The 25,547-nt window shown below is 38.7% G+C and overlaps 1 protein-coding gene across 4 annotated transcripts in view; it reads right to left on the reverse strand.

Annotated features, from left to right (window-relative positions):
- VPS41 (VPS41 subunit of HOPS complex) overlaps positions 1–19,598 on the reverse strand; it is a 178,463-nt gene extending 158,865 nt beyond the window's left edge. For all 4 annotated transcript variants that reach the window (XM_014559811.2, XM_032484254.1, XM_032484253.1 and 1 more), the window contains exons 1-2: positions 19,547–19,598; positions 12,832–12,870 (exon numbers count right to left, since the gene is read on the reverse strand). In XM_014559811.2, coding sequence (XP_014415297.1) covers positions 12,832–12,870; positions 19,547–19,567 — 60 coding nt within the window. In that variant the 5' untranslated portion in view covers positions 19,568–19,598. The remainder of the gene's footprint in view (positions 1–12,831; positions 12,871–19,546) is intronic.
- Positions 19,599–25,547: the final 5,949 nt, after the last annotated feature.

A 25,547-nucleotide genomic window follows, 5' to 3' on the forward strand; every position in this document is an offset into this window, starting at 1 on the left:
TTAAAATACCCAAAATGGAATTTCTGATTTACCTCCCCCTCTCCAACTACCACCAACACCAGCTCTAGCCAGAGTCTCCCCCATCTCAGTTGACAACAACTCTTATCATTCCAGCTGCTCATCCTTGATTCCTCTCTCTCCCTCTTACCTCTGCATCCTAGTCAAGAAATCCATTGGGTCTACTTTTAAAAAAATACCCTTAATCTCCATCACCTTTAGCTAGAGCTTTTACCAAAGCCTCATAATTGTTCCCGCTGCTTCCTCCTTGGACTCCTTTCAAACATCATCCAAAGTGATCTTACTAAAGCAGCTTCACATCTTACTTACAGTAAACACCCAAGTTCATAAACTGACTCACAGGCTCTAGTTCTTGGCAACTCATTACTTTTCAGACATGATTTCTCACCACTGTGCTCCAGCCGTACTCGTATCCTCAAAGACATCTAGCATGGCCTCGCTTCAAGGTATTGGATTTGTTCTTCCTTTTACCTATGAGATCTTTCCCCTGGAAGTTTATTTAAATGTCATCTTATCAGAGAGGGCTTCCCTGACCACCCAGCGTCCCTTGGTGCACTCCACAGTCCCTTATCCAATGTGATTTTATTTTTATCCACAACATTTACTACCAACCGACATACACGTTTTTGTTTATTGTCTACCTCCTTCATCAAATGCTGGTGTTTCCTAGCACCAAAAACATAATAGTATTCAATAAATATTGGTTGAATAAATAATCAGTCCATCTTGGGCTGCCTAAAATAATTTTTCTCCTAGGTTAGTGAGATTATAAATTCTGTTCAGATGTATATCATACCAGAAAGAGTCATGTTCATCTTCTCAATCTCTAACAAGTGGCAGAAGTGCAGGTTCACAAATCCGGCATCCAGTAAGTTTCTATTAAGTTTCCAAACATATAATTTTTATAATATATGCTTCAAAGGGAATGTTTATCCTTGCCTGAATGATGCAATAATCAGCAGAACCTGTTAATATTAATAGCTCATTAAATGAAAAAGCAAAATTTTAATCCACGGGCTGCTTCGAAGGATATAATATTATAACCCCGTGCCCCACTCTTCTCAGCAATCAATCTCATGACAAGGTACATTACCATTTTAGTTACTGGTTGCTATAAATTTGTTTATTAAAATTAATAGATGTAAAGAATCCATTTAAGTTTCAATAAATGATTCACAATGTTCTACCCACCAGGTAAAATAAATTATTTTTGTGGGATGCATTTACTGATTTTAAAAAAGCTATCTCCTGATGTCCGCAAAGACTGGTTTTCATTTTAACAAAACTGGAAAAGAATTCTCCTTGTGGCTGATGCACCCAGGAGGTGCACTTTAAAATTAATTTCTCATTCAACATAAACTGCATATAGGTTTATTTTAAATAGGTTCAGCTATCTGTTAGTCCTCTTGGTTTATTAAAATTAATATAGCTAAGATATTCAAGGCCTCCTAAGTATGATATTTACAAGAATTAAGCCAGATCTGAACAGGCATCACTTAGGAGGCACGTTTATTAATAACGGAAACAAAAAGTATAAAGGTACGATTGACACCAGTTAACTTTCTGTTCTTACACGCCATGGACCAGGCAATGTGATTTACAGGAAATCCTTGCGGCAAAGGAACACCCTATCGGCAGAATAAGCCTTAGTTTAGCCAGTTACCTGCATTCGTGAATAACAAAAGGTCACTGGAACCCCTACCTGCAGAAAGCAGACCTCACTACCTGTCACTTCCCATTTGTTGCTCTTCTCTTTCCTTGCCGCCCCGCTTTAGCCTGATGGTTTTCCGCTTGTATTCTCCACTTTGCTGTGCAAATCTAATCTTGAAATGTCAGACTAACAATTTGATGCTTCTATTGCAAAGTTCTTTGTACAATCCACTAAACTCTAGAAAGGTAGAATATACTTCTAAATAAACAGTACACCAAGAACCTATTCAAAGCAGGGTTTAAAAAAAAAATACAAATCTCCATGAAGCAGAACTGCTTCAGTTTTCAGCTCTATGACCAAAGTATTCCACAGCACATTGTACCTGGTCCACAAATAGGAAAGACTTTATGGAAGACGATGACATTCCTGTATGGTTAAGGCCTTAACTTCCCCTCCCTGCACCACTGATTCTATTCAGAAATAAATCTGTGCTGTGTGAAGCCACTACAATTTTGGAATTGTCTGTAGTAACAAGCACTTACTACAGTAACTACAAACAGTTACATTAGGCAGACTTAATGGGACTGTGGTCCAAATTCAATTAAATAATCCATGTAAAGCACTGAGCACAACATATGGCAATAAGAAGTGAATCTGAAAAAATGGAAGTAATTGAGGATTCTTCATGATTTAAATCTGCCATTAAAATGTGTAAGAACAAAATGAATCAGATGTTGGAATTATCAGGCAAGGATTTTGGAACAGCCATCATGAAATTGCTTCAACAAGCAATTATAAATTCTCTTGAAACAAATGAAACAACAGGCTATTTTGGCAAAGGAACAGAAGCTATTTAACACATGGAAACTTTAGAAGTGGAAGGAAAAAACACCATCCAAAAGAAATATCTCATGGGTTGGACTCCACTGTAGAGAGGGTAAGGACAAAATCAATGAACTTAGGGACAGATCAATAGAATTTACCTATCTAAACAACAGAGAGAAAACAGACTGAAGAAAATGAACAGCCTCGGAGCTGTGGAACAGTAACAAAACAGCTAACATTCATAGTATCGAAGTCTCAGAAGGAGAAGAAAGTGGAACTGAAAAAGGATTTGAAGAAACAATGGTTGAAATGTTTCCAAATTTGATGACGGACATAAACCCACAGATTCAATCAGCTGAGCAAATTCCAAAGAAGAGAAACCAAAGAAATCCACACCAAGAGACATCATAATTAAACTTCAAAAAACAAAAGTAAAGAAAAAAAAATCTTGCACATAGCCAAGGAAACATGACACACTACTTATAGCGAAGCGCCAATTCAGATGACAATAGATTTCTCATTTTAAATGACGGAGGCTAAAAGGAAGCAGCACATAATTTCTCAGGTTCTGAAAAACAAGAACTGTCAACCACAAATGTTGTATCTGGGGAAAATATCCCTCAAGAATGAAAGGGAAATAAAGACCTTCTCAGATGAAGAAAACCTAAACGAATCTGTGGCTTGCAAATCTAACCCTAAAGAATGGGCTAAACAAAGTTTTCTAAACAAAAAAGAACAGAAGACAGAAGATAACAGAAAGGCTTAGAACTTTAAAAAGTAAACATAAAAGTGAATGAAAATAGCAATAAGTATAGTAACTCCCTTTTCATGAGTTTCTTAAGTCGTATTTGATGGCTGAATTAAAAAGTTTAATACCAACTGATGTGGTGCTCAATGAATGTAAAATAAATACGTAAGACAATTGTATTTAAAAAATGGGAAGGGTAAAGGGACATAAACAGAAGGCTTCCACATGTGACTAAAAGCAGTAAGATGTTGTGGATACCAGGAGACTGATCAGGTATGTACACATATTTTAACACCCAGAGCAACCATTCAGAAAAACATACAAAATAAGATACTCAAAAACACTACAAATAAATCAATATGGAATCCCAGAAAAATATTCAAGCAACTCACTGAAAGGGAAGAAAAGAAAAACAAGAGAAATTAAAAACAAAGGAAACAAACAGAAAACAAAAAAATGGCAGACTTAAGCCCTAATGTGTCAGTAAGTACCTTAAATGTGAATGGTCTGACCACACCAATTCAAAGACAAGCGTGGCAGAGTATAAAAAAGTCAATTTTTAAAGGTCAACGCACTCTATGGCTCCATCCATATAATATGCTTGAAATGACAAATGCCAGGGGGTGGGGATGGGGGAGGGAGTGGCTTTGACTATAAAGGGTAGCACAAGGGAATCTGTTCTTCATCTTGTGAGGAAACTGTTCTGTATCTTGACTGCACTGGTGGTCACACGAATCTTCATGTGATAAAAGTGCATATAACCAACTACACACACAGGAATGCAAAAGAATGCACACAAAACTGGTGAAATCTGAATAAGGTCCACAGATTATATCCATATCAATCCCATATCACTTCACATCCTGGTTGTGATGTATTAGAGTTATGCAAGATGTGACCCCTTGGGAACTAGGCAAAGGGTATCAAGAATCTCTCCGTGCTATTTCTTATAGCTGCATGTGGATTTATAATTATCTCAGAATGTTTAACTTTTTAAAAAATCTCAAGAAAAAAATGTTTATTAAAAACAATTTGGCTTTATATAAAATCTTAGATAAAATAAAGAGGCCAGGAAATAAACCAAAGCTTTTCCCTAACCCCCGTTAGAGTTTGAGGTAGGGAAGGAAGGACATGTAATTTCATTCTGGGTTCCACAGCCCTGCAACCCAAAAGCTCTGTAACATTGTAACATCAACTACTATAATATGTACAGAGATGAATGTTTTGTAAAAAAAAAAAAAAAAAAATAGTATTAACTGTATTATTTTGCTAAGTATATAAGTAATGCATACTTGTTATGAAAAATTTAGAAAATGAAAGCAGATGATAGTAAATAAAATAAGAATCACATGACCCAGTGATAACATGGTCTTAGAGTCTTTTTTTTTTTTCTGTGCTCATATGTGGACTTTGGAGTGTAATTCAGGATTACACTCTGAATCAGGAATCAGCAAGCTACAGCCCACGGCCAAATCCAGCCTGTTTTTGTACAACACACAAAGAAAGAAGGGTTTTTACATTTTTATACAGTTACATACCTACTTAATATCCTCAATATTACCTCTTTGATGGCAAAGCTTAAGTATTTACTATCTAGACATTTACAAAAAGAGCTTGCCAATCCCCGCTCTAAATAGCATTTTGTACAAAGCTTTTTTCAATTTAAAAGAGAATACAATTCCTTATTTCTAGATACTTAGCCTATTTCCAAATTTTTATATTATCAAAGTTGTAATGAACATTCTTGCAGCTCAATTTCTGCACAGACAAGGATATACTTTTCAATGATGTAACTTACAACTAATATAATTTTATAAGTATTTTGTAAATATGTTTATAATGATTAGTTTGTAAATAAATAACAGTATTTATTTTATGATAAAACAGAAGTTTTATCAGAATTATTGTCATATGTAAATTAGCTAGCAATCCTCTATTTCCCAGAACAGAAAGCAAGTCTGAAACTGGTATCTTATCCTACTAGTTGAATAAGCCACAATCTGTAACACCACCCAAAATATCATTTTATACATAGGCAGGAGTTTCAAGGAAGATTTTGTTTTTTAAGTCCTGTCCAGTTCTATAAAAGTACATAGAGGAAGAGTCTGGCATAAAGTTAGAGGTCACAGTGAAGTCAGAGGTAACACAACGAGGCTCCTAAGACCAGGCTTTGGAGTCAAACTGCTGATTCAAATCGATTTACGAGCCAGATGACCCTGGGCAAGTTAACTAAACATCTTAAGCCTTGTTTCTTCATCTTAAAAACAGAAGCAAAAGGGCTGATTAATATATCGAAGCATTGTTTCCTACACTGAATGTGTTTGCTTTTGTAATGATCCTCATTATCAAAATAAATTCCCAACACTGTGCTCATTTCACGACGCCATCTTTGCTCCACGGAGCACTCAGAACCTTCGTCTACAAGCAATGACCTGTAGGATTTTAAAAATAAGATAAAATCCCAGATATTAGTTTGCTCACTTGCTCTTGTTTAAAGATATACATTATATGAAAGTTTATTACTCGTTTCAGCCAGAACAAGCCCATTATAAAAGGAGTCACCAAAGGATGAAAAAGTACCACCTTTATTTGCAGGTACCAACTAATAGGTATAAAATAGATAAACAACAAGTTCATACTGTAGAGCACAGGGAACTATATTCAATATCTTGTAGTAACTTTTGGTGAAAAAGAATATGGAAACGAATATATGTATGTTCATGCATGACTGAAGCGCTGTGCTATACACCAGAAACTGACACAACATTGTAAACTGACTACATTTCAATAAACATATAGACGTACAAAAATAAATAAATAAAAGCACCACATTTGAGAAGAAAAAAAATCATCTGAATGTAGAGGTATTGACTTTTAGGCTTAGAATCCTTCCTCTCTAACTCTCTAACAGTGGAGTTTCCTGCTTCCTACAACACAGCTAAGCTAGATACTTCGGCAATCTTCTTGACTCTCCCATCTAGCTCATCTCCCACAAACCACCCCACACTTCCTGCTCCTTGAATTTGAGAAGTGTTTCCTCCTGGTCTTCTTCGCCCAGGCCCCTGTCCCTGTCTCTAATGGGGACTTCCACGGGAACTGCCTGCCATGGGTTTCTCCCTCCAGCTCATCGTCACCAGCCCCTATCCCAGCCCCTAACAATCAAGGCTTTGGCTGCCGACCCTCCGCCCCACTGCCATGTCCACAGGGTCAAGTCCAAACTGTCAGGTTAGGCACACGGGCAGTTTCACACTCTTACCCTGGTTTGCTAGTCTAACCTCACGTCCCCAGCTTCCTCCTGTGCTCCAGCCACACAGAGCACATCACAGCCGGCTGGGCGTGCATGCGCTTCCACGACCCAGCCTCTGCACGTACGTTCCCTCCCTCTGAGGGACCTGTCCAGCCTCTCTGTCCAGCTCCATCTTCCATAAGAAATCTTTTCTTAATTTTTATATAATTTTTAAAGATTCCTTTCCATTTACAGTTATTACAAAATATTAGCTAAATTCCGCATGTTGTACCATGTATCCCTCAGCTTATCTTACACCCAATAGATTTGAAAACTGCTAATGAAACTAATCCTGACTAACCATCCACTCTGTTCCCGCAGCACTCTGCTACACCTATACGCAGCAGCAGCAGCCAGCCCGAAGTGCTGACAAGGTAGATCTTAGAGCTTCAAAATGGGAATGAAACCCTTTTGAAGATGATACACTTCTTTGTTATGCTCTTCAAGAGAAACACCATCGAAGAAATAGTCTGGCTCATCATATCAAGGCAGGAAAAAAAAAAACAGTAGAAGCTATATTAAAAACAAAAATCCTAGGTTGGCGGTGGGTATAGCTCAGTGGAAGAGCACATGCCGAGCATGCATGAGGTCCTGGGTTCAAACCCCAGTACCTCAATTAACAAAAAGTCCTAGATATGATGACCAGTTTAGTTATCCTACAAAATTTGCCATGATTAATTAAGTACTAACAAAAATGCAAGATCCCTAACTATGGAGCTTATTAAATAACATTATTTACTATCTCGGGTGTCATATGGTTCTGAATTTCTACTTGAAATGCAAAGAACAAGTTACAATTCTTAAAGTTTTACATCCTGACATGAACACCATTTTCAAGCATTTAAATTATACTACTCACAGCAATTTCATTTCGTTTGGCTGCAGTATTCAAGATTAATGAAAAACATGGACAATTTTGAGCATTCAAAATTCTTTTCTCAAATACATATTAAAGTAAGAATTTTGAAGAAAACAAGGGGAAGCTTTGTGACATTGAACTTGGCAATGATTTCTTGGATATGATATCAAAAGTACAGGAAACAAAAGTAAAAGTAGATTAATTAGACTACATCAAAATTAAACACCTCTATCAAAAGATACACTCACAACAGCCAAGACATGGAAACAACCTCAATGCCCATCGACAGAGGACTAGATAAAGAAGCTGTGGTATATTTATACAATGGAATACTACTGAGCCATAAAAAAGAAAAAATGCCATTTGCAGCCACATGGATGGACCTGGAGATTGTCATTCTAAGTGAAGTAAGCCAGAAAGAGAAAGAAAAATACCACATGACATCACTCATATGTGGAATCTTAAAAAAAAGACAAACAAACTTATTTACAAAACAGACACAGACTCACAGACATAGAAAACAAACTTATGATTACGGGGGGGGAGGGGATGGGAAGGGATAAATTGGGAGTTTGAGATCTGCAGATACTATTATATATAAAATTGATAAACAACAAGTTTACACTGTAGAGCACAGGGAACTGTATTCAATATCTTGTAGTAACTTATGGTGAAAAATAAGAAAACAAGTATACGTATGTTCCTATATAACTGAAACATTGTGCTGTACACCAGAAATTGACACAACATTGTAAACTGACTAGACTTCAATAAAAATATTTCAAAAAATAAATTTTTAAAGTAAATTTATCTTTGAACCTTTAAAAAAAAGATACACTCAACGGAGTCAAAAAGCAATCTATGGAATGAGAAAAATTTTTTTAAATATTTGCTAATCACATAATTAAAAAAGGATACACAGATATAGATACATTAAAATATATTCTTTACACATATTATTTATATTCTTTATATAGAGAGATATGGATAAATAACATATAACTCTACTCTACAGACCTATATGTATTCATCTATCTATCCCTCTATCCATTCATCCTATCCACTGGTTGTTGGGTTGTACCTCTATCTACCTGATATAGATGAACGCTGGTTAACATCCAGATATCTATCTGATATTCATACCTATACCTGAGAAAGGGTTAATACCCAGAATATATAAAGAACTCAACTCAAAAAAAAAAAAGCCTTGATTAAAAAATGGGCAAAGTCTTAAACAGACACTTCTCCAAAGATATACAAATGGCAAAGAAGCAAATGAAAAGATGCGTAACATCACTAATCAGTAGGGAAATGCAAATTAAACCATAAGAAGATATCAGCTCACACTTGTCAGAATGGCTACTATCAAAAACAAAAAGGAAAATAACAAGTGCTGATGGGGATGTGGAGAAACTGGAACTCCTGTGCACAGCTGGTGGGAATGTAAACTGGTGTGACTACTATGAAAAACAGTAGAGTGGTTCCTCAGAAATATAAAAATAGAATTAGTATGTGATCCAGCAATTCTGCTTTTGGGTATAAATCCGAAAGAACTGGAAGCAGGGTCTCAAAGAGATATTTGTATAACCATGTTCACTTTAGCACTGTTCACAACAGCCATAAGGTGGAAGCAATCTGGGTGTTCATTGATGAACGAATGGATAAACAAAATGTGATAGGTACATGCAATGGAGTACTATTCAGTCTTTAAAAAAGGAAGGAAATTCTGACACGTGACAAAAGAGATGAACCTTGAAGACATTATGCTATGTGAAGCAAGCTAGTCATGAAAAGACAAATACTACATGATTCCACTTATATCACATACCCAGAATAGTCAAATTCTGAAACAGAAAGTAGAAAGGTGGTTGCCAGCCACTGAGGGGAAGGAGAATGGGTACAGTGTTTCAGTTCTGCAAAATGAAAAAGTTCTGGAGACAAGCTACCCAACAATGTGAATATACTTAACGATACTGAACTGTATACTTAAAAATGGTTACAATGGTACATTTTATGTTATGTATGTTTTACCACAATTAAAAATTAATCAAAGACACAGAATACAGACTTGTTTGTGGTTGCCGGGGGTAGGGAGGTGGAAGGGATAAACTGGGAGTTTGAGATTTGCAGATACTGGGAGGTATATATAAAACAGATAAACAAGTTTATAGCACAGGGAAATATATTCAATATCTTGCAGTAGCTCACAGTGAGAAAGAATATGAAGACGAATATATGTATGTTCATGTATGACTGAAGCATTGTGCTGTACACCAGAAATTGACACAACATTGTAAACTGACTATAACTGAATAAAAAAAAGGTGAAAAAAAAAAGCGCATCAAAGCAAATAAAGTAAGCCCTAATGAGCGCACACACACACACACACAAAAAGCCCCGTTTATATGAAATGCAGCATTTCATAAAGTGATACAAAAATAAACTTTTATAATACATGGTTGAAAACACTAAATATTGCTGTTCAAAGAAACAGAAATCATCTGAGCACCCGAATAAAGAAGAGGTGTATGTACATAAAGGAAATGCCTGCTCTGAGAAAGCTTAATTAACAGTTATAAAACCTAATGGGAAGAAGAGAGAAGGAAGAAGAAAGATTGTTTGGCAACCAAGTAGGGTCTCACAATATCTATCCTGGAAACCCAAGAAAAACTTCACCCAAGACTGGAATGTACACCAACTCATCATACCCAAGAGTCTAAACTCAGCTCTAGCACCAGCCTGACTACTTTCCTTGTCTTATCAACTCATCAGAATCAGTGACATCTGGGAGGGTAACCACTTTCCTAGAGCCACTGCGGAGCCTCTCCCAGCCCTCAGGTAGAAGCATCAGGCTGTAAAATTAGCTACCTGCATCGTATCTAAAATATAAGCAGAGCATCACTAATATTCAGAGTGCATCCCATGTGCAAGCCGCTGGACAAGATGATTTGAAAACATCAATCTTCTCTAATCGACATGAAGAAACTGAAGAATAGAAGGGCTGAGTGCTATGCCCCATGTCACAGCAGAGAAGGAACCCGAGGCACCATCCTGAGCAGACGGCACCAGGGCTGGAAGGCAAGATGACCGAAAGAGCCCAGAGTCTGGGGACTGGAGTCTGGACCCATTCCTCCCACGAAGCCGCTACGACACTGGACAGTCAGGCTACTTTTGGGGTCTCAGTTTTCTTCACTTCAAAGTATCTTTTCCTTCCGTTTCTTTCCTGAGTGTAGTCAACTCTTCTTCCTTAACTTCCCAGTTTTTTGTCCATTTCTATTTAGAGATTCTAAATTTCCAAGATAATTTAAGATGGTTTTTCATATCTGCAAATGCTGTTTAAGTCACGGTGGAGCGTTATGCTGAGTGTTCTCTTTGAAAAGGTTTGATTCTCACTTCAGGTTTTTTTCCTCTAGAAGTTTTGTATGGATGTTACCTGCCATTTGAGACCATTTTTAACTGTCTTAGATTTCCTCAATAGTTGCTCCCATGGAGGGGTGAGGTACTTGGGGGGGGGGGGTTACTAGGTTTCTTAGTTACAATGGTAAATGAAATGCATTTTCATTCATAAGTGGCATCCTTTGTTGGTGGTGAGGTGAGAAGATTAGGTCAATCTCCTGCTTTTAAGATACTGTTTGTTTCTAAGCACCCTTAATTTTCCAGTTTTTTTCTTTTTCCCTTCACCACCAGGCCTCTGGGGAATGCCTCCCCCTTATCTTCAGGAACAACCTCGTCCCAACACTGTCACCCCTGGTTTCATGCCTTTTCAAACCCCTTCCTTTCAATTCTCCAATAGCCAGTGCTCAGACCCACCAGTGTCAGATCTGTTCTTGCAACTTCCCCGTTTAGGGTGGGGCCCCCTCCTTCCTGAGAGTGAGTTTCCTCTGTGTTCTGCCAGCCCTGGGGCTCAGCTGCCAGCTGCACTGTCCTCATCCCCATCCATCTGACGCTCAGCTCCAAAGTCCCTCCGGAGCTGGCTCTGGTAATTTCGGATATTTATTTCCCCACTTACACTGAAGTGTACAGCACTCCTTGTTTCCTAATTATGCTGGAGGCGGGAGTTCACACATCCTTCTGTTTGCCTCTCCTGTGGATCCGTTTAGGATCTGAAGGATGTGTGGAAAGACTCAGATTCAGGTGGTTGTCAGCATCCTTCTCACTTCTGAAGTGCAATTTGTGGACGGGGCTCTCGCTGTGCGGGATTCTGAACCAGTGATCCCGAGAACACAGGGTTCTCAGTCAAGGGAAGCTTTCCAAAAATAAGAATGGTGATCTGAAATGCTTTCAACATTTTGTTAAAAATTAACAACTATTCTATCCTGTCTTTAAGCAAATTCAGTAAAGCCTTACCAGGGGCCCTAAAGCCTGATTCAGAGATCCTTAGCAGACAGAACATTAGGAACCACAACTCTATAGCCAAACTACAAATGCATGTTGACATAGTCTATAAGATGGTCTCCAGAGGAATATGTGTAAATGCAACATTTTCCCCCAAAAGCAAACTATAACTATCTGCAATATCAACCCAAATTTAATAGATCATATTAGCTACAGTCACATTGCTGTGGATTTCCAAAAGATTATCATAATCACTCTTACATTCCTCTAAGCCAAAGGAAGCACTAAAAGGAAAAAATGCAATTATTACTGAGTCCATCCATAACATTAATAAGCTAATTAATCAGTGTTATGCTTAAACTTATTTTTTAGGCACAACCTTGAGAAGAAATTTTTTAAAAAGCCTTCTCTTACATATTACTTTTTCTCCTTAAAATGCAATCTTTAAGACAAATGAGCTCCCTAAGAGTTTTTAAGGTACTTTCCTTTTTATTTTATGAAATAAGCTATACTTCCTTTTTTAAATTATATTTTGTATTGAAGTATAGTTGATTTACAATGTTAGTTTCAGGTGTACAGCAAAGTGATTCAGTCACACATATACACATACATATGTATTTTCTTTTCAGATTCTTTTCCATTATATCTTATTATAAGAAATTGAATATAGTTCCCTGTGCTGTACAGTAGGCCCTTGTTTGTCTGTTTTATGAAATAAACTATACTTTCAATGATTCAGATATTATACCAATGAGCATGCCATAGTTATTAAAAGAATAGAGTAAATACCGCAGACCTTACAGTGGTTATTTTTAAAAATAGGTTTTTAAAGTGTCCAGATCAGTTTGTAAACTTTGCATCAATTTCCTCACTGCCAACATGCTCCAGGTGAAAATATTGTTCAAAATGAGGAAAAACCTTTTTGTTCCTTTTCCTTTTATTTTTAAAGCTAATCCATTTTGTATTTTCAAAGACAACCAGTTCTTCCCCAAGGCTTGATCATATGGCTCTCCTTTACCCCCCGAGGACTGTTGCATTTAGCAAGGCACAACCAGCTTGAGATAATGTGGTTAGCTAGAAATCTCAAGGCTCCTGAATCACCACCTTACCTCAGACTCATCTGTAGATTCCTCGAGAGACCCGGTTTCCTACAAAGCATAGAGAAAAACTGTCAGAATATATGACACAAGAAGAAAAAATATCTTCAAGGAAAAAAAGTCCTCATGTCCCCACCACCAGAACCCATCTGCCCTTTTTGGAGGTAACTGGCAACTACACTTTAAAGAAATCCACACGGTCCAACTCCTGCAGGCTCCTACAACTTCTCCACACCCTGCAGGGCTGAGATGGCCACTCTAGGGCCACAGGGACCCACTGCTCCTGCTGACCTCGCTCGAGGGGTCAGCAGGTTAACAAATGACCCCAGGAACTTGCCATGTGAGTACACGGAAGGCTTTTCCATTACAAAAGACGGAAATCCGTCTGGCAAAGCAGGCTTACTGATCTCAGAAGGAAAGAGGAAAATACCATCTCAAATTATCTCTGAGCCAATGTTTATACTGCAAAGCTCTTGTGCTCTTAATTATTATGCTATTAATCTGGCTGAGTCAAAACGATCGTCTGGTTTAAACAGCTTTTACAAAAGAATTCCCCTAGGGTGGTACCTATCAGGCACCCTGCAAACGAGCGGTGTAATTTACATCCCCTCTTTAAACCATTAACCGGAAGACAAATTCTGCCATTTAACACAGTTCCCCTCTTGCTAGACGATGAATCTTGCTGCTCTGGAGAAAACAAAGCAAAAAGGGGGAGGGAAAAAAATGGACTTCATCCTGCTAATCTCTCACCTGTCCACTGAAAGAGAGAATCTGCTGATGCCATGCATCCTCAAAGAGGTCAGCAAAATGAAGATTTACTTAACGTGCGTATAGATATCAACAGCAATAAAAGGTTACAACTAATGTGCTGACACCGAATGGGGGCATTCTGCAACAATCCACGAGATGGAAAAAAAAAAAAAAAACCAAAACAATGGAGCAAGGACATTTTAGATACAACTAATATTTTTTCAGGACAAAAAACATGGAACATTGTTAAGAAAGCTGGGTGCATGTATCACCCAATACACAAAATGTACATTGGATTGCAGGATAAACACAAATCGGGTGTTTGAAAATGTTAATTTCATGCCTCGAAAATCAGAGGGGGGAGAAACTAAAAACTCAGGCTGCTTCCAGAACAGCCTTGTGGATAATAGTCACTGCTCTCAAAGTTCATCGGTAAAATGGGCATGTTACTTGTAACCAAGAATTTTATTATAGTTAAGTCATTAGCCACGATGAATATGAGGATCTCCTCTCCATCCCAAGGCAGCATGTTTAGTTTCATGGTAATCTAAGTATTAGAAAGTCTTTATTAATGTGGAGCTACAATCTCTCCACAGTAACTTTTTGTTCTTAGCCCTAATACGACCCCTAAAAAATCCAATTCTACTGCTTGACAGTTCTCCAGATAGTTAATGAAATGTAACATGCCAACCCTTCTAAATTGCGCTAACCATCCCCAGTTCCTGGTTTTGTCCATCTACCAACCTGATCTAACTATTTTGGACACGGACACAGTCTGCCTAATACTAATAGTCACTATTCCGACGTCTTTACTGAACGTCTATTATGTATTTCTCGTGACGCTGAACGTTTTACACGGAGCATCATGAAATTTCCCAAAGACCTGTGAGGAAAAACACTGAGGCTTAGAGGTTGAACTTAAATGACTTCTAGCATCCCTTCCGTCCCTGACAGCTCCTGCACTTTATTAGCTCAACGAAACAAGGCTTTGCCCACTGAGCCACTAAGCCACAGCTAGATTCCTATTTCCTCCTACCTCTCAAACTCTACAAGAACACTTGACTATTCTTTTCAAAAAATTACATTAAATCTAAGGAAAAATTTTTCCTACACCGGAATCCATTCACATAGGCACATGGTGGATAAGGGCAAATGTCCCACTTACATGCTTCATTAAAACAAAAATGTTAAGTCTCCCACTAGCAATTTCAATTCAAAAATTCAAAACCAAATCACACTTGCGTTCCCCACCAAAAATCATGCAGTAGTAGAATCTGATACCTCAAGGAATGCACATCTCAGAAACCTGGGACTCCCAGAAAAACCAGGCTCTCGGAGCAGCCTCCTGTGGCTACTGGTATCAATCGAGAACATTCACTCCAGGACATGCTGAGACTTCCTCTCAGCACCAGCACATACCTCCCAAGCCCAGCTGTGGCCTGAAAAAAATTACACTTCTGTCCACAAGGCTACCAAAGCAATGCATGGCTACCTTCAGGAATGAGCCTGGTCTCTTACCTCTTAACATCATTCACTCATCAAGCCCCTCTAGCGACATCAGCCTCTAGCCAACCAACTCGGAAGAAGACGAGAGGAAAAACTCACAAGGTAATAAGCACTCCCAGCTAAACTAATTTGTGACTATGCTTTAGTTACGTGATGTATAAAGAGTGGGCCATCTCAAAGTTTCTCTAATCCTGCAAGTTCTTGTTCAAGGCTTTGTTTTTCATTTAGTTATTTATTAGTAAAGTTGCTTTTAAAAGATCTGTCTTGACCAAACTTTATGAAAAGAGAACTGTGCACACTTAAGCAGAGTCCAAGGTTGAGTGATAAATCACTGTCCTATTTACAAGCCAACCACTTCGGCCCAGCACTCTAACATACTTTATCTCATCTCATACAACAGTCCTGGTGAATAAAATCCCCAACCTACAGGCAAGAAAACTGCAGCTCTCAAATATTTGTTGACTTGATTTTTACTTTATACACAGCGCATAATCACGTGGGGGTATACATGTTCATGAATGTACCTTCTGATAATCCTAAAATCCTCTCCGATACAGACAGAATGTCCCTAATTTCTCAGATGTAGGGGGAAATTCAAAGTAGGAACTCTCCTATCTGGTCAAGGAATAGATGGTCTGAGTGACCAAATCTTTTAATGGACCGGGTTCCCTGCTGGTTGGTAGGAAAGATGAAAAGGTTACCAAAAGGAGCTGGCCAAGGCAGGAATACAAGAAGTGTAATCTACAACTCATGTGAATTAGTAACTTTCAAAAGTTTCAAGTAAGATAAAACAAGTTAACACAAATTCTACCTAACCTAACGTAAAACAATTTGACATTTTCAATTCAGAAGGCTATTCTCCCCCTAATAAATCCATTTAAACGTTTTATTAAGCACCGAGTACCTGGAAAGCACTGGCGCTGTGAAAGATACAGACATAAGTAAGCTCTGTCCTTATTCCTGAGGACTCAGCAATCTGCAGGAGAAATAAGACGAATACAGAAACAACCAGACTTCTGCTGTTCAGAGAGAGGTATGGACAAATACTGTTGGGTATCTATCCATGATTATGAAGGTCAAGTATAAATCATTTTGGAGCTGGGTAAAAGGAATTGTTAGAAGATTTCCAGGCACAATGCCAAGTACTAGTTCTGGGAACTATATAATACATATGCAGTAATTTTCACTAAAAACCTTAATCATACTCAGCATAGACAAGGATTTCTCAATGACTTTTTAAAAAAAAGTTCATCCATGTCCAAAAAGTGATTTTCAGTTTGAGAGTCTGTGAATTGTTTTCTGCTATGTTAACTCAGTACAGAGCTCACTATTTTGGCTCTTCCTAAAATTAAGGAGGGTAAGAGGGCAATCACCAAAAATATGATGCTCAGAAAAGTCAAGAGGACATGTTTAGTTTTGTCTTGTTCATCTTGGAGGGCTGTTTGCATTGACGGTACACAGTGCCAAGGGAAAAAACTTTACTTTGCCCCAAGCTGTTCATCATAGTTACTGTTAATACCCATCTTGGTTCTTAAAGCATTCAGGGAGGCATAATGACGTCTAAATGGTTCAAAGAAGCAAAACGGAACAATTAGCACATTTATTTAACACGACTTTTGTGCACTTTTAGCTTTCAAAAAACTAAATAATAAAGGCCTACTACCTTGGTCATATTTTAATGGCTTCCTATGTGAAATGCAAAAATGCACAAATCAAGCAAAGGGAGAAAAGTCTAATCATTCTTCATCTATAATGTACTGATAACATAATGACAATTATTTACTAGCTTTCTTTAAAAAAGTAAAAAGAAAAAGAACAACTTGTTAGCTTCTTTCTGCTGTTGACAACAGACTACTGGTCTTTTTGAGAATGACACTGCCACCACTGGGGCACAAATGTTGGCTCTAACCATATACTGGCTGATAAGCATCACAGGCGAAATAATGACTTGGAGGAAACTCATTAAGGTGATAAGAACTAACTCCACTTTACAAAGTAAAAAATGATTTAGAATTCGGTTCTTAGGTATTTTTTAAAAAGCAGGGTGAACAAGGACCTACAGTATAGTACAGGGAATTATATTCAATTTCTCGTCATAACATATAATGGAAAAGAATCTGAAAAGAAAAAATATACATGTAGGTACATGTATAACTGAATCACCTTGCTGTACACCTGAAACCAACATTGTTAAATCAACTACATTTCAATAACATTTTTTAAGAAATAAACATAAATAAAAAGCTCTAGAGACAAAAGACTAGAGGTTTACTACAGACATCAGCCTGAGCAAGTTACTTAATTTGGCTGAATTTCAATTTGCTTATCTGTGAAATGTGATCATTTAACACATGTTGAGAGCCAAGCGCTTTTCTAGGCGTCAGGCATACAGCAGTGAACAAATCCTTGCCATTGTGGAGCTTACGTTCTACAGGAAAAAATATACAGAAATGAATACGGAAATATACAGAAAAAAGATTTTAAAATACAATATATTAGACAGCAATGAGCGCTAAGGAGAAAATAATGCAGGAAGGAGGTTTCAAAGAACAGTCAGGGAAGGTCTCACTCAAAAAGATAACACTTGGACACAGACAGGCAGGAATTGAGAGGGAAAGCCATGTTAATATCTGGGGTCAAAAAATGAAGCAGCATGTGCAAAGGGCCTGAGGCAGGTACATGTCTAGCTTGTTGAAAGAATAAGAAAGCCAAGATATCTGATGCAGAATGATAGAAAAGGAAGAGAGCAGCGGAAAATAAGGTCCAAGAACAGAGTTGGGGAGCAGTGTGGCAAAGTCCTGTAGGGCAACAAGACTGTTTATTGTAAGGACTCTGGCTTTTCCTCAGAGTGCAACAGAAAGCCACTGGAAGGCTGACAACACGAGAGGTGTCTGACTGAACTTACGTACCAGAATAAAATTTACCAACAGATTCTTTTGTGAGGACCAAATGCAAGGTGAAAGGGTTCTTTAAACTAGAAAGTGCTGTAAAAATGTAGAGCATTCTTATTATATCATTAATTTTCTAAGTCTCTTTTTATATCAGCTTTGCCAAACTCATCTGCACAAACAGTAGTAAATACGAAGAACAACTCTCCATTTCTACTACACTATTTCTAAGCACGTAGGAGCTTTGTTTTTTGCTTTTAAATCAAACCACCAAAAAATGATATTAACATAAAAGATGAACAGTGTGAAAACCAATCTCACCCTATCATTAAACCCAGCAGTGAGTCATGTGCTTAATGAGCATCTCCCTTTGCGCTGCTTGAAATGGAAAATGGAGGCTCCAGTAGTAGGTAGGAGATTCTCCTGTTACCACAATGATGACCCAAACAATTTCCCCCTGGGGAAGTTTCTTATTTATTGGCATACACCGAATGCACATGGGGCAAGTTTTCATTATGTAAGTGAAGTAGGTTGCAAATGTTACAAATTATTAAACTAAATAAATTTCTTATTATGATACCAAACAGCTCACCATCAAGTCACTGTTTGGAAGCAATTATGGAAAATGATGGCCCTGTTAATTTGTAAGGAAAAACAGTGCTAAGCTGAAAAGACACTGGAAACGCAAATTTAAGGTATTTCCCCCAATTCTGGCCTTCGTTTTTTTCAGGCTTCTTGGTGTTACTTTGTCATTTCAGCTACTGTCTGGCTATCACTATTAACCATATGAAAATAACTCTATTGCCATCCCTAACTTCTCTTAATCCCAGTGCCGCATGACCGAACATTGCCATCTGATGTCCTGCCAGCAACAAATAATCTCACGCAACTTTTACCGAGCCCAACTTTTCCTCAACACTTTAACTTTGTGTGCTAACTCGTCCCATCTTACACCACCCTGCGAGGACGGTACTATTATTACAGCCATCTTATATTTAAAAGTTAAGTAACTAGCCCAAAGTCACATACTAAGAAACACAACCAGCACTGCAGCCTAGACATTAACGCTCCGCAATTGACGCACTTAACCACTGCCGGTTGCAACAATGACTTAGCTTTGTAACTAACTGAAACAGACCCGAAACAAACTCATCCTCGGTTCTCTCCTAGCCCTCCGGCAAATCAGCTCTTCTGTCCTACCTCGAGAGGAAAGGAATGTAAATTACAGTCACCTGACTTCAAAACTCAAGTCCCTGACGCCTCTCACGGGCAGTCAGTCCCTAGGAGACCCCCCAAGCTGCCCTGAAGCCCAAATTTCTCGGAGCACAGGCCGCAAGGGCAGCGCCAAAGGAAGGGCCGCCCCGGGAACGCTGGGGGTGTGTCGGGGCGCCGTCCCAGCGTGTGGTCCTGGAGCCCCCATCCCTCCCGCCTCTCGGCTGCCCGAAACAGCCTTTCGCCGTCCGCCCGCCCCGCGCCGGCCCGCCTCGCCCCGCAGCAGCCCCCGACCTCCGCACGCAGCACTCCCCGCCCGCAGACGCCTCCCCCTTTCTCCCCTTCCCCAGCCTGGCAGTTGCAGGCTTTACCTGCTCCTCCGCTTCCGCCATGGTGCTGCCGGCGAGTCACGTGACACCCCCGGAAGTGAGAGAAAGAGAGACGCTGGGCCCGGTGCCTGCTGGGAAGTGTGGTTTTAGGAGCATCTGAATCGTGTTTTCTAGCTGATGAACCTATGGAGCCTCGTTTCAGCTGACTCTCCAACCTAAGTGGAATTGTGCTTTGGAGAATCCAAACATAACCGTTGTCAGTCTATGATTTATTTTATTGATGGTCTTATTGTTTCCGTTTTTACTATGTATTTATTTATATTCACTGTATATGAGACCCTGGATTTATAGCATTGCATGAATTATCTCATTTCATCCTCCCAGCAGCCCTTATTATTATTACCATTTATAGAGAAAAACATTTTGGCTCACAGGTCACAAAGCTAGTAGAATACATAACTAAGATTTGAATTTGCAGAAGACAGCAGTTACCAAATCCCGCTTAGTCTAAAAGTGTCTTTTTTTTTTTTTTAGTATATTATGTAAATATAAAGCAGTCTTTGAAACAGAAAACCGGAGACAATTTATACTTCAAAAATATTTAGCTCCTACTGTTTGATGCTACTTTGTTAGTTTCCTCTTCTGGCATCTGGACGTTGAAATTTTTTTTAATTGTTTAATCATTTGTTTAAATTTTTGTGGAGTATATCCCATAGGTAAATATTCAAGATAGAATATAAATTTATCCTCGGTAAAATCTGTGAAACTACTGTATTACTTCCATCCTTTAGCATGAATGATACCCTCTCCATGTTTGTGGGTGTCATGAACTCCCCTTCCTTATCCTTGGGAATCTGCAGTATCCTGTCAAAGGCAGGCATTTACTTCTTTCTACTCAGCTGCAGTAGATTGAAACTGGCAGAGGGCTTCACAAATGGCAGCACGTGGTGGGTACCTAGTACTTTATTGACCCCTGTGTTGCACGGACTCTGACCTAGTAGGAAGTCGTGGACTCGGGACTCTGTGCCTCCCAGGTCTGCAGCTGTAACCTGCTCAACTCGTGGTTCCTCAATGGCCAGGGTGACATCATCTGAGACACCTGTCTTCTCCCCAGGGCAGAAAGAGCCTTAGCTCCATCCTCTTCTTCCAAGTCTTGGTGGGGGGGTTCCATCTTCTAGTCTGCTGATCACTTAGTCACGGGGAAAAAGACAGACCAACTCCAAGGTATCTAGGTATACAGAGGCAAGCACACAATACTCAACCGTTCCAGTCCAAATTTCTAAGATCCTCTCTTGCATAACAGCTTGGGACCAAACGTTGCTCGTGACTGACTCCAAGTCCCACAGGGATCCTTATACCAACCAACAAGGCTATGGAAGCCCCCAGTCCAGTCTCCACAGGAAAAAGAAATAAGCCTGGCCCCTCTCCTTTTCTGACTTTCCTCACAAACACTATAATTTTCCCTTTTCCATTAGGAGCTAGCCCCAGCCATAAACTTCTAGGACTATACCTTCTGCAAAATGACAATCTCCTCTGCTTTGATAAAACACAGGCTCAGGATTAGGAAGGAAAACAGAGGATTATAATCAGTCTTCCCCGTCGGGAGTTTTTTATTGTTCAACCCTATTGTGATGAGAAGTCAGGCAACGCCTCTAGAGAAAGAGTGATTAAATACTGAGAAATAAGTAGGAAAGTCACCCTTGAAATTCATAACAAAATCCTGTTCTTGTTCTTCTCAAATTCTGCTTTTCTTTCCCAACAAACAAATGTGCACCCTCAAAATTCTGAGGACTTCACACCCTGGGGAGGTGCTAGCTTCTCTCTCTCTCCTTCTGGGCTGGAAGTCCTCCTTCTAAACCCTTCTGGCCTCCAAGGCCAGACCACTGTCACCTAACCCTGTGCTGATGGTAGAATTGTAAGTGGGGATCACTAAAAAGCCTTTATCGAAAGGGTCTTAGAGTCACAATCAGCTTCTTGCCGGGGCTGCTGCTCCCCGATTTCACGGCTGAACATGCTGTCTTTTCTTCTCTTGGAGGCTGGAGCTGCCTAAGTTTATATGATGGTTTAGTCTTCTCCACAAATTCTCCAAGGGACACGTTCCTTTCATCTGCCACACAGGTTCTGCTCTAGGGGCCCTCCTGGTGGAGGACAGGGGCCACCCAAGCAAGCAGAATTGGAAGCTGGCCATCCACTCTGAGGCTTCCTGATCTTTCTGCTTTTCTGGAATGCAGATTGTTCAGCCTCTTTCTCTTCAAAAAAAAAAAAAAAAAAGTGATATTGGCCTGATTGAAGATGTACTCAAAGTTTACTGCTGATTCTCCTCTGCTCCTCAACCTGCAAAACGCTGGATTCCCCAAATCTGTTCCCCATTCAGTATACTGTATTGACTCAATGAGTATTGGAGATATTACTGTTTCCTCTTGAACAGACTGGAAAGTGAAGTGACACAAATGTGGGAAGATGAATTCGAGGAAGAAAGCACGCTACAGGCTGCCAGGTTCAGACAGTGCCTGTGGGCAAGATGAAATTCACATGTGACCTCCGAGCCCTGAGTCTTCTCACGTGAAATGACAGTTAGGGGCTCTCTTATCCAGGAGGTCCTGCTCCTCAGAGCGTGGTCCGCAGACCAGCAGAATCATTACCTGGGAACTTGCTAGAAACAAAGAGCTTAGGGCCCTTCCAGAGACTTACTGAGGAAGCATCTGGATTCGGATAATACCCCCAGGTGATAAGTATGGACATTAAAGTTCGAGAAACATTCAGCCTAACAGTCTTTCATTTTATGACAAATCACCTGTTTCCTTTTTGTTCCTCATCATCAGTTCACGCTCTCCCACCTTCGGGCTATGGAGGTCAAGGTAAGAGTCAACGTCTCATTCTCAGTCTGTAGGATCTAGTTCCGTGAATAGTTTTCAGAAACCAGACCTAAGACCTTATAATATTTGTAGCAGGTTCACTGGTTTTAAGGCTCTGTCTCATAAGTTTGCTGTATAGGTCTGAAACTATTTACAAACTCAATAAATTTAGTCATTTTATTCATGTTAACAACCTATTTCATTGTTTAAACAATAATGAAGGGCTTCAGTATTTTCCAGTATAAGACAGTATTTCTAAATGTCAGAAACTTGAAAAATCATCATAGTGGAAAGATGAGTTAAAAAAAATTCACCCCTTTATCCCTTCTAATTAGATGGCGCTTTATAGATTATTTTCCCAATCTTTAGCTTCCATTCCTTCTTAGCTTGCTAATTTTTTCTGTCCAAAGGTCTTTCTTGACAGGAAGTGACAAGCCAACTTGTACCACATTATACTACTGACTGAGCCCTGATATTAATCTTTCTTTAATTAGCTTTCTCTCCCAATAGCTAAAATAATATTTATTTTATCATTAGCAATTTTGGCAAGCCTCATCTTATTTTGCAGTTTGGTTTTTCAGAACCTGTACCACTGAAACCTTCTAATATTTCAGATGCTATTTTAAGATATAGCTTATTGTAATTTTCCCTAAGCAAGCCATACTAGATTTTTTAAAGGAACATTTGTCTAATTACAAAAATAATACATGTATGACTGAAACATTATGCCGTGCACCAGAAACTGACAAAACATTGTAAACTGACTAGACTCCAATTAAAAAATGTATATTCATGATAATTGGAAAAATACAAAAAATTATAAAATAAATTCAACTGCTACTCATAACTTCTCCAGATCATTACTCTTGGATACATTTGCCCTCTCTCTCTCCCTCTCTTCCCTGTTTGCTTTCTGTGTTTAAAGTTTTTAAACAAATATCAAATTTTGTCATCTGCTTTCTTCACTTAGTTGTTTTCCAGTAACACTATAAAATGTTCTAAAATATGGTTTAATGGTGCACATTAAAATTGCATTCTGTGAAAATACCATAATTTATATAATTAACCCCTTTTTGATGCATACTTTGAGTATATCTAACTCACATCCCTGGGCATAATTTTGGCAGGTACTTTAATGAAAGGTATCCACTGTAGAAATGAGTAAAGCCAACCAAATGAAAAAAAAAAAAAAAAAAAAAAAAACCAGGGCTGTTTATTCAGAACCTGCTCCAGCATAGAAGTCAACCACCATCATCTTGACAGAGACTCAAAGGTGGGCAGAGGAGTGAGAAAGCTTTATGACGGGAAAAGGGGGAGGCTTTGGGAGCGCCCTGATGAGAGGCTGTTGGCGTGGGGAAGCATAGTGGGCAACTGGGGGCGGAGCATGCTGTGTGCTGGGCTGTGGGTGCATATTTTGCTTTCTCAGGTCCTAAGTTGGAAGCAAGGACAAAATTCAGAGAAGCTGTCAGTTATTAATCACATCCTAGCCACTCTGGGCCAACTGTTACAGAAGTTACTGTTTAGCTTCCCGATTGCTATTAAAGATGGCAGTCTGACTTCCTACAAGTCTGACTTATAGCAGCCTGGCTTCCTGGATGTTATTATAGATAAGGGGTTGATTTCCTGCGCAGGTTTGCTGCAGGTTGTGGGTCAGAGTTCTGTTTCTGTATCTAGTCTGGTCATTGTCTGTAGATCCCATCGCTCACAATTTATATTTCTAAGAGTTATGTATGTGATCTCTATACTTTTCTACCATAAAACATTAGATATTATAATTTTCTTAAACATTTCATCAATTTGGTTGGAGAAAAAATAGTATTTTACTTTTTGTCTTAACTTGTATGTTTTTTATTTCTGATGAGTTGATATTTTCCATACACTTACTCACCATTATTGATTGTTTTCTGCATTTTCCACTCTTGCTCTTTACTTATTTTCTACTGGGAAATTGATCTTTTTTTCTTATTGACTTGAAACAGAATGTCCAGCTGACATTTGGTTATTTGGTTTTGAAGCTAAGAGAAATCTGGTGCTGGAGATAAATATTCTGAGATCTTCAGCATGCAATGGATATTTATGGACATTTGAAGTCTGGGAGTACTAAACAATAAAGGGAAAATGCAACCTGAAATATAATCTTTGGGAATATGCAAATTTGAAGAAGCAATGAAGATGAGGTAGTTTAGATTCAGTATGGTAGTTCTCTGGCTCCTGCAAAATTAGTGTGCCCTGATTTGGATCAAAGGGTTTTATTGCTAAAATTAAATAGTCACAGCATTTCCCCAATTCACAGGAAAAAATTAATTAATGGGGAACATACACCATTTAAAACTCTTCTCTTAAATGTTTTCTTGGAATCTTTGATTTTGCTATTGCTTAGTGACAGACAAGCTAAGACCAAAAAAATACATTAAAAATTAGTAAATAAATCCTAGCAAAACAATCAGAAAGAGATGATCATGTTTGCTTTGACAGCTCCTTAGTTTTTACACAGTTTAATTTCTTTTCTACTGTTTGCTTTTTTTTATTGAAGTATAGTTGATTAACAATATTGTGTTAGTTTCTGGTATACAGCATAGTGATTCAGTTATACATATATATGTTCATTTTCATTATAGGTTATTATAAGATATTAAATATAGTTCCCAGTGCTATACAGTAAGACCTTGTCATGTATCTATTTTATATATAGTAGATTGTATCTGCTAATCCCACACTCCTAATTTATCCCTCCCCCACCACCACCACTTTCCCCTTTGGTAGCCATAAGTTTGTTTTCTATCCTTATTTTTAAATAAACATGTGCCCAGCACCTAGTGCACTACCCGGCACATATTTGGAACTCAATAATTATTTACTGACTGGATCAATGAATTAATTAGTGAATTACTTGCATATAGCTCCATTCCATTATGTTTTCCTAAGTAACAGACTTTGGTGTCCGGCCACCATCGGTTCAGTGAGAAAGTAAGGAGACATGGGTGGTTTAAGCAGAGCACGTTGGAATAGCATGATGAGGGTGGTGTTTGGGAAGTTTAAGTCAGAAGTCGTGGGAGGCTTCAAAGGTAGGAGCAATCTAAATTAGTTTGGAACTCTCAGAAGACTTCATGGAGGAAGCACCACTTCAGGTGGTCCTTTAAAGATGGATAAGAGGCTGATGATAGAAAGAAGAGGAAAGGGAAGAGATT

This window comes from Camelus ferus, chromosome 7 (assembly GCF_009834535.1).
Source record: "Camelus ferus isolate YT-003-E chromosome 7, BCGSAC_Cfer_1.0, whole genome shotgun sequence".
Classification (NCBI taxonomy): domain Eukaryota; kingdom Metazoa; phylum Chordata; class Mammalia; order Artiodactyla; family Camelidae; genus Camelus; species Camelus ferus.